The sequence below is a fragment of the Protopterus annectens genome, chromosome 11.part0, assembly GCF_019279795.1.
Source record: "Protopterus annectens isolate FY-2018-M chromosome 11.part0, PAN1.0, whole genome shotgun sequence".
Lineage (NCBI taxonomy): Eukaryota > Metazoa > Chordata > Ceratodontiformes > Protopteridae > Protopterus > Protopterus annectens.
In genome coordinates, this window is record NC_056745.1 from 1,174,149,578 (window position 1) to 1,174,170,719 (window position 21,142).

Here is a 21,142-nt window from a genome sequence, read left to right on the forward strand (position 1 = left end):
TCTATGGTATTTTGGCCCTGCAGAGAAGTATTCCTACTGCTTACAGTGCTCCAATCTCCTATTCACATATATCCTTGACAAAAGGCTATTACTTCTCTCATAATATTTGTCACATTTTATATAACTGCATTCAGTGGAATATATGGTACAGCCAGTGCAATTTTTACTCTAAATCTCTTCAGCCTGACCTTCAGTTGTTCATCAATCTTTATTCCTAGATCTCATTTAATCAATATTAAGACCTCTTTATTTCACTCTCAATTCTATTCCAGCAAAGAAACACTCCTTCCCATTTTTAAACAAAACTCTCAGGTTTTCTACCATTCAGGTGCATTTCCCATAGCAACAGTATTTATGCAATGCTACTATAAGTCAGTACCTTCTCCTGTTTTTCTTATTAACTTGCCCATCAACATTCCAAACCAGCAAGTCAAACTGTGCCATAGTAAAGAAAGCTCATATTGTATTCTATTTAATGTACATTCTTTATTTTTCTGTTACAAACCAGTCTTTCATAAACTATCTTTTTTGGAGGGTTCAGGAGGCAGGTACTATTCTCAGACAGGATTTACATATCCTTACAAGCATTTATCTTCTCAGTTTATGAGGCACTATGATTTTGTTAGCTTTAAAAAAATATACTTTAGACACAACTTATTTTTCATTGAAAGAAAGAAAATAAGACAATTTATTTCCTTACTCTTGATTTCTTATTGGGCTACAATTTGTTCAAAAGGTTGGAAAAAAGTCTAAGATGCATCTTACAGCTAGTAGAGCCCTATGGCTTTTGGGGGTCTGGTGATCTCCAAACTCTTTGCTTAATTAAGTTGCTTTCTCCAAACTTATTACATTGGAGTTTTGGACAGTTGCAGAATGTTAAAAGGATGCTAGAAAAAAGCTGAAAAAGACAAAGCGTGAAAAAGCAACAGAAGTAATCTGTTTGGAAGGCTTGCAGCTATAATGGGGAAGAACAGAGGAAGGGACTAAGAAGGTACAGAGGTTTTGTTGAGCCCTTTGTTTAGGGCTCTATTTCACCTAAGGCTGGCCCTGTTGATTGCAGTCAGACATCTAAGGTAAATATAGTGAATAAAATGGCTAGAATGAACAGGCACTGAGGCAGCCTGTGGATGAACATGACTGATATCATCTTGTTTGATCAAAGGTAATGGTCACTGGCCTGCTGTAATACAGCCCCACCCTGTTCCAATTAGATCTACTCATTCAGTTGCTTTCTGTAGCCTTCACCTTGCCTTGAAGTAATCAGTCATCACTGAACTTGTGAGGGGTTTTGTGTGTAAAATATGTGACACTGTTGCCAAGCTGGATAGATTATGTATTTGCATTCAGCTTTTTAAAAAAATAAAAAAGATTCACACTATAGGACCTTCTTAAAAGTGCTATGGTTGATATTATTTCAAAATTTGTTAGGCAACAGCTTCAAAGTATGTAGAAATGTGAAGCATGGAAGAAATGAAACACTGTGTACATCTGTACTGCTTCCTTAAGTAATGGAAACCATTACACACAGATTATGATTACATTACTTGTTATTTTTCTACATAATGACAACATGATGCTCAATGATATAGGAACCTCCAGATATTGGACTCAATCCAACTGGTTTCATCAAGGGCAGGTCTACTCAACCTGGTGGACTTCTTTGAGAAGGTTACCAAAACAATGGATGAGGGCAAAACATCTCACACTGTCTACCTTGACCTTGCCAAGGCAGTTAACACAATACCCAACTCAGGCATGGTTAACAAACTCAAAAGGTTGGATGTCTCCAAGTGGATAGCCAGCTGGGTCACAATTAGGACTCAAGAAGTTAAAATTGGGGAGTCCACCTCTACAAATAGTCAGTCAAAAGTGGAGTCCCGCAGAGTTCAGTCCTAGGGTCACTCCTTTTTGAAATTTACTTCTCTGAAGTCAAGGCCAATGTCAAAGGCCGCTCACTGACCAAATGTGCAGATGACTGCAAATTCGGAGCAGTCAGAGACTCCCCCACCAATACTACTGTTCTCTAAGAAGGGCCATCACAGACAAATAACTTGTGTCAGAGCCATGGACTAAAACTAAACGCCAAGAAATGCATAACAGTATCCTTCAGGATGTCATTCACCTTTGGTAGCTATCATATTGACAACACACCCCTAAGAGTCAACGCAGTAGTCTGGGACTTGGGGACACACAGGCAGTAATCTAGCCTTTGACCATCACATGGCTACAGTAGTGAGGAAATCATTCTATGCTGTCCAACTTATAAACAAATGTATGGTACCTAGGTCCAAGGAAGTAATTGTTCCACTGTACTCAACATTCATTAAACCTATCATTGAGTACAATGACTCACTTTGGTATGTACTTAATCAAGCAAATCTAAGAACTGGAACATCCACAGAGGTTCCTCACTAAAAAAATACAGGGTGTAAGTAACATGTCCTTTGCAGACCATCTCAAAGGCCTATCCCTGTATTCTGTTTCCTACAGGCTGCTGAGGAGAGATCTATGCCTGGCATACAATGCACTGTCAGACCCCACACTGATGGACCACCAGCAAATCCCCCCAAAAAACAGCACCAGAATTACCCACACTAAAGACCTAAACCTTTTTTTTTTTTAGCGCCACTGCTGAGGCAAAAGGCAACAGTGGTGAACACCATACTGCTTTTAGAGTAACCCTTTGAATACTTTAGCGACAGCACCAACGTTTGTGCACATAATATAATAATTATCCAGTGAATAAAGTCAAAAAAAAAAGTGTTACTCAAATTCAGTAAACTGAATATTATTATTCCAGAAACCTTAACACATCACTATAGCCTCAAACACCACAGTTTTGTTAAGTGGACTGCAATTATAACTCTACTACTAATACATGAGAAAATGGTTACAAACTAAATGGTGACCTTTGCAAAAAATGTAAAGTGTGGTTCAATGTCATTCTGCCTATATGCAGCATCTAACCATAACTACTAGGATTCAGTTGTAGAACCAAACAAACAGCTCAAAGCACGGTCCAGAAAACAGAAGTGAACTAACACGATAAACTACAAATTGCTCAGGTTACTATGAAATTTGTTTTTAAAGTACAATATTTATTAACCTGGGAGCTGTGGTGCATAAGGTTGGAAAGTGATAGCTCAAAGCTTTTGCATTTAAAATAAGATGGAAGGAAGGAGGTAGTATTACTAAAGCAGAAAGGGGAAGTATTCAAGAAGCAGACACGTGTTATGACTATGGCATATAAACATACAAGGATGACAAGGAACAAAGTTGGGTAGTACTACTACTTTGCATTTCAAGGATTACAGGTAGAAAGGTGGGGGTGCTACAAGCAATGGTGCAGAAGGGGACAGCAGACACTGCCAGTACCAAGGAAAAATGGATGAATAACAAGAGGGGGTAGTACATCAACTGCCTGGTTATAGTTTGTTCAGCAATTACAGAGACGGGAGAGCTAAAATTGGAGTGTAATTTGCACAAAGGATTGCATCAAATCAGAGGTCAGAGTGGAGAAGGAACAGCAAACCAAAAAAGGGAAAAGGGACCAGGCAAGTTTGGAAGCTAGGGTAAGTGCCCTAGCAGTTGAGAAATAGGGAATAAGCTATTCCATTGTATAGACAGATGAAACCCAGACTTCAGCACATGATATCCAGGTCTGATCAGAGGACCCAATCCAAGAGAAGTCAGCTAGAGGGGTTGGAAACGATTAGCACATTTGCCTGCTCACTTTTACCAGTGGGAGGTAAAGGTTTTTTTTATGCAAAGCAGCAGCCCATGGTGGAGAGTCTGGGCTCCTGCCTTCAAAAAGACAGCTGTAAACCATTCTGACACATTGCTAGTTGATTTTGATATGCTCTGAAGTCTTTATATGTTGGATATAGGGCAAGATAAAACAATAAGGCAAGGCATAAAATAATAATAATAATAATAATAATAATAATAATAATAATAATAATAAATACAAGCGATCCGCCCATGCTGGTGCACATCAGTCCAGCTCTCATGCCAGATGGGATTGTGGCTTTGGCCAGCCATTGCAGGAGTGAATAAGTCAACAGGGTGAGTTGGGAGGCTTGAAAGTTAGGGAGTTTGGTCGGCTGCAAATACAAATTAAAAAAAAAAAGGATACCTCTATGCAGCAAATTATTCCCAAAACACACCAAGGGTGGTGGATGAGGCACAAAAACAAGCAGTAAAGGAGCAGCATGAGAGAAATAGAGTAACGCTTGTGGGGATCTGAACCTGCAAGAAGCAGATAGAGAGACTCTGAGCTCCAGAGTGGAGAGATTTTGGACCATGAGGGTTCAGCCAGCTGCTGTAAGACTATTAGAAAGGACAGAATTCTGGATGCTACCCAAATTAAGGCAGCCTAGGCCATATATGACCAGGTGAAGGGACCATTAACCAACATAAGTGAAATTGTATGTGGAGAAGTAAAGGTTAAAAAAAAAAAAAAGTTTTTTTTTAGAATAATGAAGTATGCTGAGCCAGGGTGAGTTAGGAGACTGTGAATGAGATAAGGTAGTAAAGCAAGCTATAGGAATACGTTTTGGACAGAGTACTCAGGGCTACGAACAAGGAACTGAGGAAGAAGAAAAGGCAAAAAGAGAAGAAAAGGGTAAATGTAGTAATGCATGAATATGAGACTGGCAGTTATTGCAAAACAAAGGGCATACTACAAAAGGTGGAAGTGAAGAGATGTGAAGGGGTGGAAGCATAGCACAAGAAGGCTAAAAGAAGGGCAAAAAAGCGGTGAAGGCAGCAAAGGCACCATTTAAAAATGAGTTCTCAGAATGGATCAGAAAATATAAGAAAAGTTTTTGTGGGGATATAACAGAAAGGATGAAAAGGGGGAGAAAAAGATCTAATCACAATGATCAAGTTTTGGAAGGAGATTACAAAAGATTGTGGGAAAAGTATTGATAATGATTCAATATTCTGCTTCTGTCTTCACTATGGAAAACAATAGGAATATGCCATTCTCTAAGGAAGCAATACAGAGTGGGGACAACAGTGGAAATACACCAGTCTAGACAGTGAAGTGGCTGTTCTTGGGGAAGTTAAAGCACAGGGGAGCCTGTCAGTTCATCAGTGCCAGTTTCTCTAAAAGCCTTTTGTTGATAGTGAAGAATCCCCTTTTCTCTACTGCTGTGCAACCACAGAGCAGGTATATTTAAGATCGGGGTATTGTGGGCCCTCCAACATCCTACTCCTCAACAAAGACGATGGTATTTTATCCTGGGACTTTGTGTTTTAACTTTGTTTAATTTAAAGCTATTAAAGGATTTTATGTACTTTCAAGTTTATGTGACTGTGGTGGTCTGTCTGAGTTTTTCCTTACTACAACATGGGAAGGAAGTACAGGGGGATAAGCCCTCCTGCAAAAAATATTTTTTTCCTAAACTTGCTGAAAGTGATTTTGGAAAAAATTTTCTGTGTCTTTGGGTTCACTGAAATTGTTGTAAATGTACTCAACATTATTCCAAAGCACAAGGGCTCCTACATCATCAAGGATCTCATCAGCAAGTGGTTATGCAAGTGATGAACCCTTACATGGGGGGAGGGGGGGCAGGAAAAATTTAAGACGACACAGCCCATCAACTTAGCAGTGGAAAGGCCACAGAAATACCTCACTAAAAGAATCACAGGCCTAAGGCAGATGCCCTTTGCTGACCGTCTAAAAAAACTCCAGCTATACACTGTGGTATATCGTCTACTCGAGGCGATCTCTGCTTAACATACAAGGCCATGTCAAACCCTGAGCTGCTGGACATGCTCCACTTAAAGAAATCCCAATCCCTCAGAGCCACAGGGATCTAAACCTTGTCATCACAATGAACAAAACATGCTGGAGGGATAGGTTTCTGACCCAGAGACTCCCCATACTCTGGAATAGACTGCCCATACATGTCAAGCTGAGCGCCTCCTTGGCCCTCTTCAAAAGGAACCTTGACGATTGGATGGGAGATAGGAAATTCACCCCAGGGATCACGTCAGTCACTCTGCTAGACAGGGGTCCAGGGAAGTAAATACTGTGGGAAGAAATATCTAGGGAATCGTTATGGCTAGGCTTGTATAGGCCCTAGGGCTGATAGTCTAGTACCAACCTATGAACCTATGAAAAAAGCTGGTAGCATTCTCAGAGAAAATTTTCTAGGACAGCTACCAACACTGATTCATTGCCAGAGTAATCAGTTAAAACTGACTCATGTTTATGACTGGGATACAGCTGAACTTAACAGGGTGCAACCAATAGATGTGGTCTTCCTGTAGTCATCAAAGACTCTAAGGCCCACAGAGCCAGGTGAAGGAAAGCCGAAACATTTAGATGTAGGAGCAAGACCCAGGAACTAGAATACTATATGGCTGAAAGGTAGGACAGCGTCAGTGTATTTGTCTCAGACATGTCCAAGGGAACAGAGTACTGGATCATCATTTCTTTTAACGAAACAAAGAAAGGTATAGGAGTGGAAGACATGATTTGCAGTCTAAAGAAGGATTTGGAAAGACTGACCAAGTACTCAGAAATGTGTCAGATGAGGTTTAGTATAAACAGAGTACAAACAAGAACCCAAGTCAAAACAACTCTGATGTAAATTATTAGCTGCACATAATAGAATTGGTGGCAACTGAGCAGGAAAATGATCTGGGAACTTCCTTCACACATGGCTTGGACTACCAGCAGTCCAGAATGAAAAGGCAAGGGCAGCAAACAGAATGCTAGGTTATATCTTCCTCAAGAGGGAGAGTCCAGGTAGTCAACTGTTGCGTGCTAAAGGGAAAATAAGGGAGTATTTGGATAACATGCATGAGTTTAGAAAGGTGGGTGTTAAGCAAGTATTATAATAAACCCAGAGCACAAAAACTATTAGCACAATGACTTAGCCAACACAAAACAGAAAAGGTGTTGCCAAACTTAGGAAACCTAAAACTAGAAGAATAACCTGAGATTCTACAGATGTAGTAGGGATATTTCGGAAATTCTATGAAAATCTGTATAGGGCAGAGTAACTGGGGGGGAGGGGGCAAGAAAAGACGCAAATGGAAATAGTTACTGGAAACTTGCATATGCCATAGTTAGAAGAAGATGAAGCCCAATAATTAGTAGTAAAGATGGGAGGGGGTGATATAAAAATGGTGATATTTAATCAATCAACAGGGAAGTCTCCAGGAACAGATGGTATTCCCATGGAAGTTTGGGAGTTAGGAGAGAAAATGATAAAGAGATGGAAGGTTTTGTTTAACAGCCCTAAACCCTAGCTTGCCCATCTCTGGCAAACCTCATCTACCCCTATATTCCTAATCGTTACCTAAGTAGCTCTGACCAACTTCAAATGCAAATTTCCAAACCCAACAAATCCATTGGCAAAATACTATACAGTCACTCAGTCTCCACTGCCTGGAACAAACTTCCTCTCCATATACGCTCTCTTAATAACCTAATCAGTTTTAAAATAGTTCAGTAATAAACCAGTACACACACATAACCAAAATACCATCCAAACACAGTCAAAGCTTTCCTGCAGTACGAGACGAGGACACAGTTGTAATATGATAAGCGCTTTCATTCCCTTTATTTTTAAAAATGGAACTTCATCAGATAAACATGCCATATGCACATCCTCTTTTATAACAGCTCCAATAAAGTACAACCAATAAAAAACCACCATAGTATGTTAAACATTAAACTACATTCAAAAACCTTGTTTCAGTTGTACAAAAGAACTAAACAGAAACCATATTTGTAAAATTTGTAAACTTCTTTACAAACTATGAATAGTTTTGATCTAAATCTAACTTTTAATGATGTTAAAAATGATTTTTGATAGTACTCAGACCTCCCAACCGTTCCGAATTACTCGGTTTTTACCGAGTTTTGGGGTCCAACTGAAGGGGTGCCACGATTCCCATGTGGCACCCCTTAATTTCTGATTTTTTTTCTTTTTTTAACATTTTCACGCTGTCAGAGCTGACGTCATCACGTGCGCAATGACGTCAGCTCCGTCAGGCTACCAGCCAGTCGGAATTGAGTTCAAGGAGCTCACATCATCATTTCCGGTTGTCTGAATTGAATTGCAAGCTGGCGGGAATGGGGAACAGCAAAGGAACTTGTATGCGGCCTGGAAGCTGAAACAGCGGGAATGGGGAACAGCAGAGGAACTTGTGTGTAGGCCATGAAGCTGAAATGGTTGAGTTTGCAAGCAGTGGAACGGGAACTACTCAGGGCAGAGTTTGCGAGCAGAGCAGGGATTAATGGCAGGAAGCAACAACAGAGGAATGTGAACTACTCAGGGTAAGCTGAACCACTCGTTATTCAGGGGTGTGTGTGTGTGTGTGTGTGAAAATGCCCCCATATAATACACTTGGTGGCTAGAGGTATTCAGGCTCAAACCCTGTACCTTTGGCACAGGGTAAAAAGAGCCTACTATCCCTAGCCACCACCATTTCTGAGTGAGTTGAGAGCTATGATGAGAAGTGAGAACATTTTTTTTCTGCTAACAGTCGAACGTTATGCTCTGAGCTTTGTCCAGATTTTTTTTGTACTAAGAGTTGAGAGAGCTATGATGAGAAGTAAGAACATTTTTTTTGTGCTAAGAGTTTAGAGCTATGATGAGAAGTGAGAACACAATTTGTATTCCCCCATTACTGTTTTTGTGCTAACAGTTCAGAGATATGGTGAGTGAGAAGTGAGAACTGAATTTGTATTACCCCATTATTGGCTTTGTTGTTTGTCCATGTTTTTTGTGTTGAGGTTAAGAGCTATGCTGAGAAGTGAGAAATGAATTCACTAAATGATGGCTATTAAGTTTCAGTCTTCCTATTTTTCAGGCAGCTGCTGATTTGGCATAGTGGTATGTTGTTCTGACTGTAGTGCTTAGAGTCCTGGGTTCAAAACCTGCCAGTGAAATGCATGATGGTAACAAAACATTTTATTCTAGCAACTTTATAAAATTATACAAGCAATGTTTAAAATTTGTCCCTGGTTTTTGACCTTTTGTAGTCCCCCCCCCCCCCCAAAAAAAATTAAATTGAAAATAAGTGTGAGACGCTGTGCAAGATGCCTATGGCTAACACTACTGTCATTCTATTTATAGTGTGGGTATGGAAGCAGACTTTTATGATGGAAAAGTTCTGAATTGGGCAGTTTTGTCATTATTGGTTCATGTGTTTTGTTTCATTGCCTACGGTACAGATTACTGGTAAAATGTTCAAACAATAAATTTAAAATGCGCTTTAACACGTGTGTTGTATTATACAAGGAATATAATTTAATAAAGTCAGGAAGGTGTATAAAAAAACACATGTATGTTTCTTGTTTTGTGTGCAAGGGGCCAATGATTTGAAAACAGCCCAAAGATAATCTTTATCCACCACTGGCCAGATGCATTTTCTTTGGATGTGGTGTGGGTTTCAATGCTGTTTCAATGAATGTGAGTTTCAAGGGCAAAGAAGTTTTAATGTCAAGCCTATTTTCATTGTGAGACAGTATTGCTTTGTTTACCAGATGATGTCTTTTAGTGTTTCTGCATTGTTGTGCTGTAAAATGTAAAAATAAAATCCAAATCATTGTAGAAGTACAGCAGTATGCATACATTAGTGTTTATGGTAAATGGGGCGAAATAGCCAGGTAACGGGACATTGGAATGGCTGCAGGGGGAGACTGGTACCATGTTTTGGTGGTCTGTTTTTCAGTTTGTGTTCGAAAGTTGGTATCCCACAATTCCATTGGAGTGGGTGGGGTTACATAATTATGTTTGCAAATTAGATGTTAATCAGCATATAGATTTGTACCTATTTTTCATGGGCCTTGTCCAGATTTTTGATGTTTCCAGGTTGAGAGGTATGATAGTACTTTTTAATAATTAATCCAAACAAAAAAAAGCCGTAGAGCGGAAAGCAGTACTATTCCAAATCCAAACCACGAAAGTGACACCAACAACGTCTTGAACGCTTTTATTGAAAAACCACATGCGTTTTCGTCCTTTTACTCTAGGACTTCATCAGATAAAACTTATTTTAAAAAAACTCTGCTTTTATACTTTATTAACAAAACAATTAACCAATAAGACACCATCTCATTATTTTAAATAAACCAATCAATTTCTTATCTCATTAATATTTATTCCTGAATGGAATTTAAAAATGATCGTATATATAAAACAATGCTTTTAAAATCAGTTTATCTTTTAGATATTATTTAAAATTTAAAATATTATTTAAAAATTAGTTTGACATCATATAATACATCGTTGGGAAAGTTCTTCTATTTAAATTTTACCATGAAAGTCATGTACATAATAACTTCTGTGCAAAGTTTCGCAAGCATTAAAAACCTTAGTCTTGTACCCCCTCTAGTGTCGAGAAACTATATAACATACTAATTCATCCTTCAATCTATTCCTCACTTTTATGTATTTATTATTGTGTTTTATAGCCATTATATGATTCCTACCTATCAACTTCTTGTATTCATTAAATATATCTAGATAAATTAATTATATTACATATATATATATATATATATATATAAATAAATAAATACATAAAATTATTATTTAAAAATCCTTAAAATTAATGTTTATATACAAAACTATCATGTAAACTAAACAACCCAGTGAATGTGACTTAAACTTTATTCGCCTTCACTTTTAATATTGGTCCTATAGATAAATTGTTTAGTTTACATGATAGTTTTGTATATAAACATTAATTTTAAGGATTTTTAAATAATAATTTTATGTATTTATTTATTTATTTATTTATATATATATATATATATATATGTAATATAATTAATTTATCTAGATATATTTAATGAATACAAGAAATTGATAGGTAGGAATCATATAATGACTATAAAACACAATAATAAATACATAAAAGTGAGGAATAGATTGAAGGATGAATTAGTATGTTATATAGTTTCTCGACACTAGAGGGGGTACAAGACTAAGGTTTTTAATGCTTGCGAAACTTTGCACAGAAGTTATTATGTACATGACTTTCATGGTAAAATTTAAATAGAAGAACTTTCCCAACGATGTATTATATGATGTCAAACTAATTTTTAAATAATATTTTAAATTTTAAATAATATCTAAAAGATAAACTGATTTTAAAAGCATTGTTTTATATATACGATCATTTTTAAATTCCATTCAGGAATAAATATTAATGAGATAAGAAATTGATTGGTTTATTTAAAATAATGAGATGGTGTCTTATTGGTTAATTGTTTTGTTAATAAAGTATAAAAGCAGAGTTTTTTTAAAATAAGTTTTATCTGATGAAGTCCTAGAGTAAAAGGACGAAAACGCATGTGGTTTTTCAATAAAAGCGTTCAAGACGTTGTTGGTGTCACTTTCGTGGTTTGGATTTGGAATAGTACTTCACGGCTTTTTTTTTTGTTTGGATTACTTGGTTGCTAGTGAAAGCCGCACTTTCTTGGTTTTCTGTGTGACTTTTTAATAATTGTTTTAAAACTGATTTTAAAATACCAGTCGCAGAACCCTAATTAACTAGTACCCTATTACTATAATCTAAAATATGTAAAAATAATGATAATTAAGTGCCTACACATTCTTAGATGTTCACATTTCAAGGTGAAGAAATGCATTTTAAACCTTGTCCGCTTTTATAGCCAACAGACTAATTGAAATTCTGTCTTGATACCCAGAAAGTGTGTGGCGTTTAGTAGTACTTGCCAATGTGTTTCTTTGTATTCCAGGAAGCTAGACCAATTCCCTCCATGTTCCTGTCTAGCCACCAACAAAATTGAATAATTTTTCCAACAAAATAGAATCTGTGGGAACAATACATACAGAACAATTTTCAGGAGGAGGAGTGCTATTTCAGTGAAGGCGGGACTTGAGCAATCTATGCAATGTTAAACTGAATGAATAACAAGACATAAATCATATTTGTATAATGCATGAAAAAATCTTTGTTATGGTTTGTTTTCTCTTTTACAACTGAATGTGTACTCATGTCACTATACTATATGTAATGTTAATAAAGATGTTAGAAAAAAAGAGGGAAAAAGTCTAGAAACAAAGGGGTAATGATCTTACTCTGACATACCCTAAGCAGAGCATACCTTGAGTATTGAGTGCAGTTATGAAAGCCATACAAGGAAAGGGATTTTAGGCTGAAAGTCAAATAGAAACCAACCAGAAAGATATGGTATGAGAATAAACTGAAGGAGCTAGAGCTCTTCTCCCTATAGTGCAAAATAGACATGGTAGAAATGCTACAGGTGCATAAGATCATGTCTGGGAGACATGGAAGAGTCATCCTGACAGGAGCGAAAGGGGAAGGAGGAGGGGTATAAGCAGTAAACTGTATGGCCTAAGTACTCCCTGGTTCTCCAACAGCACTTCTTCACAGATAGGGCACTGGGACCCAAGGAATGGACTACTATAATGAAGGATGAAGAGGAAATCCACACAGACACTGAATAGGGTATGTGTCACATGCAAAAGGGGTTCAGAGGAAGGGGAAAGCAAGGATTTAGAGGAGGGAAAATATTAAATGCATTTAAAGGGGAAAGCCAGAAGAGCTTATTATCTTTGTTTTGTCTTCAAGCATATGTAATACAACAAACAACAGGACCGATCAGATTAAAAGTCATTAAAACAAATACATACAAGTACTAAAAATGACATCTGAGAACAAGCCAGCAAATCACAGACAATGTATTTAGTATGTGCTTTTTTGGTACATGGGATCGGGGTGTCACATCAAGTGACCATCACCTACAACCAATGTTTACACTACCAAGTGGCTAGCCCTGCCATGGTTTTTCTTGTATAAAACACACACACACACACACACACACACACACACACACACACACACACACGCCAACTTACACCTATGGTCAATTTAGTGTCCAGTCCACCTGCTGCATGTTTTTGTAATGTGGAAGGAAACTTGGAACACCAGAAGAAAATAATATGAAAAACAGGGAGGATATGCCGACTCTGCACAGAAGGTACCCCATCTGAGAGATAAAGTGGCAAATCTCTTGCTGTATATAATCAGTATTTGTAATGCAATTATACAACTTAAGTGCAAATCTAACAAGTAGGAACACTTCGTACAAAACACTAACAGTATAAAATTTTGCGAACATTGGGTAAATAGGTGATTAAACTGCATCAACACTTGACAATACAAAATACTACTTCATTACACAGTTACTGTACAAATAAGTAAGACATTATTTTCTAAAGCAAGTTAGTACTATTGAACATAAGGTAGTTCTACCACAATTACCAGTATAATGAAGTCAAAACAACGCCACACTTTAAAATAAAAATGTATTCCTCACCATACAGGCAGTACTCCAAATATCAGCAGGTGTACTGTATCCAGCACCTATTAAGACTTCAATGGCTCGATATTGACGGGTTTGAATATCCTCTGTAAAGTGCTTGTGCTGTAATAAAAATCACTTTGTGAAACTTAGAAAATTTAGTTCTGGAAATAATCATGAACTATGACAGTACATGTTAAGAGCAAGGTCTTAAAAATTAGAATATTCCTAAACATCTTTTTACTTACAACCCAGCAAGCATTTCCAAGATCAGCAATTTTAACTCTAATTTTTCCTGCATTTCTAGGATCAAGAGGATTCACCAATAAATCTGCTGCCCGGGTTTTTGCTGTTAAATGAGAAAAAAAACAGCATAAGAGAAATTCAAATAAAAACATATTTTCTAACTAAGACAATAAACCCAAATACCATTTGCTTAGAAGTTCTGACACGTAAAAAACTATAAGCCAAAATAAATCATACTTTACAAGTTTATCACTACAACACTATTAATACAAATAAAACTATATAATCCCTGTGCATTTCAAACACGTTTTATTATGACAAACTTCAGCATTTAGACAGTTATACCAAGCCACCAAGTTATATGCATCTCTGTTACTATCTACTATTTTAAAAACTTGGATATGACTTAACTCACTTTAAGGTAACTAGAACCACACAAACTTAAAACAAATTCTGTCTCAATTATAATGCTAAAGACAAAAAATGCAACTACTGTTGGTGGGTCTTGCTGCAGAGGAAGCTTTCAATAGAGTTGGCAAGGATTTTTATGAGTAGGAAACAGGTGGCATTTGCATTCACTGACAGAATAATACGGTTAATAAGTAGGCTATATGAAGAGTCAGAGGCAAGAATTAAGGTGGTATGGCTGCTCTCCAACAAGCTGTGTTTCAACAGAGGAACCAGGCAGGGATGTCCTCTTTCCCTTTTGCTTTACATTTAAAACCATCAGCAAAGAAAATAAAGAACTTGGAAATTCAAAGATATATCTAATACGGTAACCAAGAAAATTTAGCTTTATTTGCAGATGATATTTTGTACTTGATAAATCCAGAAAAGAAAATTTCAGTGTTGTGGGACATTTTGAGAAAGCTTCAACACTTTCTGGGATATAGAGAAAATGAAGATAAATCAAAGACTATACAGATAAATGATGTACCCAAATGAGAATTGGTTTGGCAATATCCGTATTTATGAGGAAATGGTAATAATATGGAGTATTTAGGTACATGAATTAAAACTGATTCTGTTATGGCAGCCAAGGACATGTGGGAAGAGACTAAAGAGAAGATAATACAAACACTGAGAAGATGGAAGCTCTTGATTACAGATATGGATATTAAGATACAAGAAGTGAAACTGTTTATAGTCCCTTTAGCTTTATATACAGGTCAAGCATATTTTTATTAACCAGAGTAGAAGTTGTAGATGATAATTAATAAAGATTTGAAGGAATTTATTTGGGAGCAGAAAAGGGCAAGGGATAAGTTGATTCTCCCCATAGAACAAGGTGGTTTAGGATTACCTATGTGAAAGCTGCCAGCCCAGCTAGCTAAAATTTTGAAAATAAATCTCTCATTGTAAATATTAATATGATCCACAGGCTTTTCTACAAATGTAAGTAACCTGTATGTTATGTGCTGAGCTTCAAAAATGTAACCACAAGTGCACCCTGTGGGAAAAGAGCAGAAATGTATATGGACTATATGCCTGTGCAAATGTACGTTTTCATAGTAGAATTGGGACATACAGAGCTAACTTGCAAACTCTTGAGAAAATAAGTAAAGGGTTTTACTATTGCGTTTACCACAGGCAGAAGACAGAATGTCTACAGTTAGAGTTTCTTTCTATTGCCTTAAGACAGAAATAATTACTAGGTTTAAAATGTACAAGTGTTAATTGTTTTATGACTTCCAGTTTCGGGCAAGCTTCTAAGAGATAAGTGTCAACTTCTAAGACATAAGTATTTTTCATAGAGACATGTTAAATTCTGTTGGTATCTGTTTAGCCTGGAAACTAGAGGCAGATGTCAAATAGTGATGTTATCTAGCTAACTCAGCAGTAACGTGTACTATTAATTTAAGAACTATATCAGAGAGAAAGTTTGTGCATTTTGCATTTGTCTCTGGACCTGTAAACATCTCACCAGCACTTGCCTTGTTCTGAAAGTAAGACTTAGATCATAGCATCTCTCTTAGAGATAGATAGGAAAATAGCAATATCAGTCTAGATGTTTTCTGTACTTATGTAAGACTGTCCTACAATGTTGTTTTAAAGTATTTCCTGTGATTCTGAACTTTGTTGTCACTGTATTGGGTTACTGAGTATTGTCTTGTTCTGTTATTTATTATTAAATATATTTAAACCTTTTAATTGTGGCTGGTTTGATTAGAGATATTTAAGCTATTAGAGTACTTATATGTATTTGGTAACACTGTACAGGCCACTCTTAAATAGCCTTAGTATGGTCACACTTACCATTTGGATAATAGTATCATTGCACAGTAGAATTGGTCACCCTTTGTAAGGCCCTTATACTAGATGATAAGTAGTGGTTGGTGGCAGCTGGTACTACCGTATATAGTCTGGGTAGAAGGAGGCATAGCTAGTGAACTAGTGCCAGCCTTCCCCAGGAGTATCTGTGTGTTTTTATATAGATCAAATCTCAAGGTAGGTAGGTGTGTGTGTGTGTGTGTGTGTGTGTGTGTGTGTGTGTGTGTGTGTGTGTGTGTGTCAGCTACTTGGGCAGGGACACAAAGCACTGATTGGACAGAGAGGGTGCTGGAGGTTTGGCTTGACCACTCGCCTGAGATCTTAACCCTATAGCTGTGCCAGTGGGGAGTCTTATTGGCAATCTGGAGAAAGGGAGCGAATCCAGCCCCAGACTGACTGTGATGTCTGTGTGCTCTTAAGAGAAATTGTACTTTACTGTGTGTGTGTACTTGTCATCCTTCCATTGTGCACATCCCTCACTGGTGTTAGTGGTGAGGATTGAGACTTCTTGATTACTGGGCCAGTGCAGGGGCATCACAACCTGATTTGAAGGGACACTTTAAAGCTGCACAGTTAAGACTTTTATACAACACAAGCAGAATGGTGTAAGTTAAAGTGTAAACAGATGACAATGATGAAATGGGGGAGTGAGTTTGAGGAATAAGAATAGAGTAAGATTGTGGATGCAGGTTGTTAAGGAGAATTACAACAAAAATACAGAAAAGCATATTCATAAATGAGTGGAAAGTATTTCTAAGCCAACATGGGAATGGAGAATAGAGACTTTACCATCAGAGATGACTGCAAGTAGGGCAGAAAAATAATCAAGAGTGCTGGAATTTACTGGAGGAAGCAAGAGAGTGGGAGCAAATAACTACAAAGGGAAAGGAAAAAGAAGAGGATGAGGCTAAGCAGAAGTTTGGACTGCAGGATAGAGACTTCCATCCTTGGATAACAGTAAAGGCAAAGAGTAAAAGAAAGGAGTTTTACTTGAATACTGGGGAGAATGCCAAGGCATGGGAGCTGCAGAGCAGGAACTCTATAGTGCAAGCAGAGGGGTATCTGAGATTAGAAGTGGTGTAATGAAAAAAAAAGGAATCAAGTAAATCAGTGATACTTTCATTTAAGCACCAGGATTGTCTTGTGCTCTTCCACTGACTCCAACTACATTTCAACAAGCAGGAGAAATGACACCCATTACACCAAAGCCATTTGTATTCTTTGTCAGGGACTAGTTTTTACTGACCTGTAACACCTTGCTTAATTGACAAATCATTTGCCGAACACCCTTTGCCTAAGAAAATGAATTCCCTGACAGGGACAATTTAGTTTATGGCCTGAAATACCTCACTTAATTGCCAGATTATATGCCAAACAGATTAGGCTAAGTGATGGTCTTAACCAAGCCAGTTACAGCACAGTCCTGCTCTTTTTCCCATCCACTGTTACAGTATCAGTTTGACAGTGAATATTTCATGGTTGCCTGTTGTCCTCCCTATGGTGGATTACTGCCCTGTGTAGTTTTGACTATCTACTACTGAACTTACAGTACACTGTTTTTTTTCATATCCTTTTGTAGGTTTCCAAAGATTTATAACTTACATTTTTTCTTTGCATTATCCAAACACCTGACACTTTTGTGTTGACCTTGGCCTCTGTTGTGTGCATGAGCACAATGACTGTCTATCACTTTCTGACCAGGGGACTGGTGCTGTATAACATATCTCTAGTCACTTTCAGGTGGTCTTTTTTTCCCTTTGTAAAGGGATTAGTGGTGTTTATTAGCTACTAGGATCTTACTGCACAGAATAGTTGTGTAAGAACTTACCATAACCTTAGATGCCATTCTCTTCCATGTTGCAGTATTCATTACAGTAGGGAGGTTGCTGCCTGCAGCGCCACCATCCGGCCAGTATACCAAAGTCTTTACTCCTGGAGGGTACGTGTGATGTCCCTTGTCAGGGTCATAAACCGACATAGGGTATAAAATTGACGAATGCACGTACCCTCTTCAGAATGAACTGCCGCATACAGTAGTACTCCTGTGGGTTTACAGAGGGTCCTACTGGGGAGACCCTTAGACTTACATGTAGACTAGACCTAGGGTATTAAGTAGGCTGTGTTGAGACTGGGGAAGAGAATGACTATGTCCGCACAGGTAGGCCCTGCTATGTTAATTAGGTAAGGTAGAGGGGGCAGGTGGGAGGGACTGAATACTGCAACATGGAAGAGAAGGGCATCTAAGGTTATGCTAAGTTCTTACACAACTATTCTATGTCCTTATATTCTCATGTTGCAGTATTCATTACTGTAGGGAGAGTACCAGAGCTTTAGGTATGAGTCTTGTTGGAGGATTGGGTTTCTTGGTCAATGAGGCCTTGGAGAATTGACCTAGCAAACCCTGCTCTAGCTCTCGAGGCTAGGTCCAGTTTGAATGCTTGGTGAAAGTGTGAATAGAGGTCCAAGTGGCTGCTTCTAAACTGGAAGTGTAGTCAATCTCTTTGAAAAAGGCAGCTGTCCTGGCAGAATAAGGCTTGACATGACCATGCAAGGATTTTCCATGATAGGAATAGCACATGGTAATGGATTTTGAAATCCAAGAAGAAATGGTCTGTTTGGAGACCGACTTCCCTAGAGCTCTCGGATGGAAGAAGATGAATAATTGGTCGAACTTTCTAATAGGCTCGGTTTTGTCTAAGTAGTACATCAGTTGCCTGTGGACATACAAGGAATGGAGAGTTCTCTCTGAGGAATTTTGTTGATGAGGGTGGAAAACTGGTATGTTAATGGTCTCATTTAATGAGAGTTCATTAAACACATTGGGCATGAAGGAGGGGTTGGTCCTGAGAGCAACTCTGTCCTTGTGGAAAATAAGACAAGGAGAGGTATCCATAAGGGCCTGTATCTCTGATACCCTCCTGGCGGAGGTGAGGGCCACTAGTAGAACTGTTTTCAGGGTGCAAAGTTTCAGCGATACTGAATGAGCTGGTTCAAAAGGTGGCAATGTGAGTTCTTGTAGTATGAAATTCAGGTCCCAAGGAGGGGGTATAGGTTTTCTGGCAGGTCTGGAATAAAGTACCCCTTTCAGAAAAAGCTTGACTTCCAATCAGGAAGCCAAAGGAGTTGCTAATGGCAGACAAGCAGAGGTGGCAGATAAGTAGACTTTGACTGAGGAGTAAGTTAGCTCTGAGTGAAGTAGCTCACACAAATAGGAAAGGACCATAGGTATAGAAGTAGCCAAAGGGCCCTGGTTTTTCCATTGACACCACCTGGAGAATCTGTCCCATTTAGATACATAATTTCAACTGGTACTAGGTTTTCTGGCCTCCAGCAGAACACTGAGCATGTCACCTGAATATAGGTGTCAATACAGTGATTATTTACAATATATAATATACAGTTAATATACAGTGGTTCGCTACTTCTACTACTATTGTCTGATCTGATTAATATACAGTGATTAACTAGAGATATATGGACTGAAAATCTTCCACACAGAGAAGTTTCTTACACTGTTTTGTTTTTGGACCCACTATACTTGTTTAGTGGGTTGTTTTGAGACTTTGGGGATACCACGGAGATTATTTCTTTTTTTTTTAGGGGATTAGAACCCTATCACCCATAAAGTCAGTTTCAGATTGTTCACCTGGGGGTGCAACAGGGATCCGTTGTCCTGTGTGAGCAGGTCTATTCGGTGGGGTAACCTGTGATGATTGCGCTTGGCTAGTAAGTGGAGGAAGGGAAACCAATGCTGTCATGGCCAAAACAGGGTCACCAACAGGATTTTGGGTTTGTCCTTCTGGATTTTCAGGAGGACTTTCTGAATCAGCGTGATGGGAGGGAAGGCGTAAAGGTACATTCCCTCTCAAGAGGAGGAGAATGCATCCACTTTCCAAGCTTGTGGATGTGGGTCCCTTGTGCAGAAGCTGGGCATCTGTCTGTTCTGGGGCAGGCAAAGAGATTTGCTTGTGGAATACCCCACCTGTGGATAAGGTCCAGGAATACCTCTCTATGAAGCATCCATTCATGAGAGGGAGCTGAAGTTCTGGTGAGTTTGTCTGCCATGACATTCTCTGTTGAGGGAATATACACTGCCACCAGGTGGATCTGGAGTGATGATGCTAGGTTCCATATCTGGATGGCCAGGCTACAGAGAGGGTAGGACTTTGTTCTCCCCTTGCTTGGTTATGTGCCACAGGACAGTCATATTGTCTGTGATTACTTTTAGGGTTCCTGGCTGAAGAGCTGATTTGAATGTTAGGAGGGCTAACAGTAACACCCTCATTTCCTTGATGTTGATATGGTCCTTTTGTCTTAGTTCGGACCATCTGCCTTGCACACAGAATTGATTCTGGTGTACTAGAAGCACTGCACCCCACGCCAAGTCTGATGGGTCTGTGGAGACCTGTTGTAGGGGGGCTGAAACCTGTAGGGGAGTTCCTTGGTTAAGGTGAAGTGATGAAACCCGCCACTGGAATTCTCTCTTCAGACACAGAAGTAGGGGAAGGGGTGAGTCCAGGGGCTGGGAGTGTTGACTCCATAAGTTCTTTAGGATCCACTGGATTTTTCGCATGCGGAATCTTGCCAGAGGTAACATGGGTATATGGGATGCGATGTGGCTAACAGTCTCAGGAATTCCCAAGCTGTCACGGAAGAGTGGGTGAGGAGTTTTCTGAAGTAGAGACAATGGTCTAGGATTCTTTGGTCTGGGATGAAGGCTTTCATTCTGTCTGTTCTAATCCTGCATCCCAAGAAAACCAAGACTTGAGAGGGGTCAGGTGAGACATTTTGTGGTTTATGGTAAACCCTAATTGAGTTAGGCTAGACGTGACCTGTTGTAGGTGAAGAAAAACTTGGTGGTCTTGGTGAAGGATGAGCAGGTCGTCTAGATATGGGTATATCTGTATACCCTGAGTCAGTGAGCAACGAAGGGAGATAGACACTTTGTGAACACTCGAGGAGCAGTGGGAGAGTCCAAAGGGCAAGGCAGAGAATTGAAAATGGCCAGAACCTATTGCAAAGCGGAGGAAGTTCCTGCAAGATGGATGTATAGGAATGTGCAGGTATGCATCCTTCAAACCAGGGCTACCATGAAAGCCTGTGTTGGAATGAGTGGTAAGAGCAGGGGTAATGTAATCCTTTTGAAGCTGGGTACCTTGAGGAGGTTTAGGAAAGATAAGTCTAGGATTGGCCTCCATGGGCCATCTTTCCTTGGTACCAGAATAGCAGAAGCCTATGTTTCTTTGTGGGGAGGGTACCTGTTCTATGGTACCCTGAGCTAGGAGTTGTTGAATGATGGAT

The 21,142-nt window shown here is 38.7% G+C and overlaps 1 protein-coding gene across 2 annotated transcripts in view; it reads right to left on the reverse strand.

Annotated features, from left to right (window-relative positions):
- SRPK2 (SRSF protein kinase 2) overlaps nucleotides 1-21,142 on the reverse strand; it is a 3,154,866-nt gene that overhangs the window by 743,806 nt on the left and 2,389,918 nt on the right. For both annotated transcript variants that reach the window (XM_044088527.1, XM_044088528.1), the window contains exons 12-13: nucleotides 13,573-13,673; nucleotides 13,340-13,447 (exon numbers count right to left, since the gene is read on the reverse strand). In XM_044088527.1, coding sequence (XP_043944462.1) covers nucleotides 13,340-13,447; nucleotides 13,573-13,673 — 209 coding nt within the window. The remainder of the gene's footprint in view (nucleotides 1-13,339; nucleotides 13,448-13,572; nucleotides 13,674-21,142) is intronic.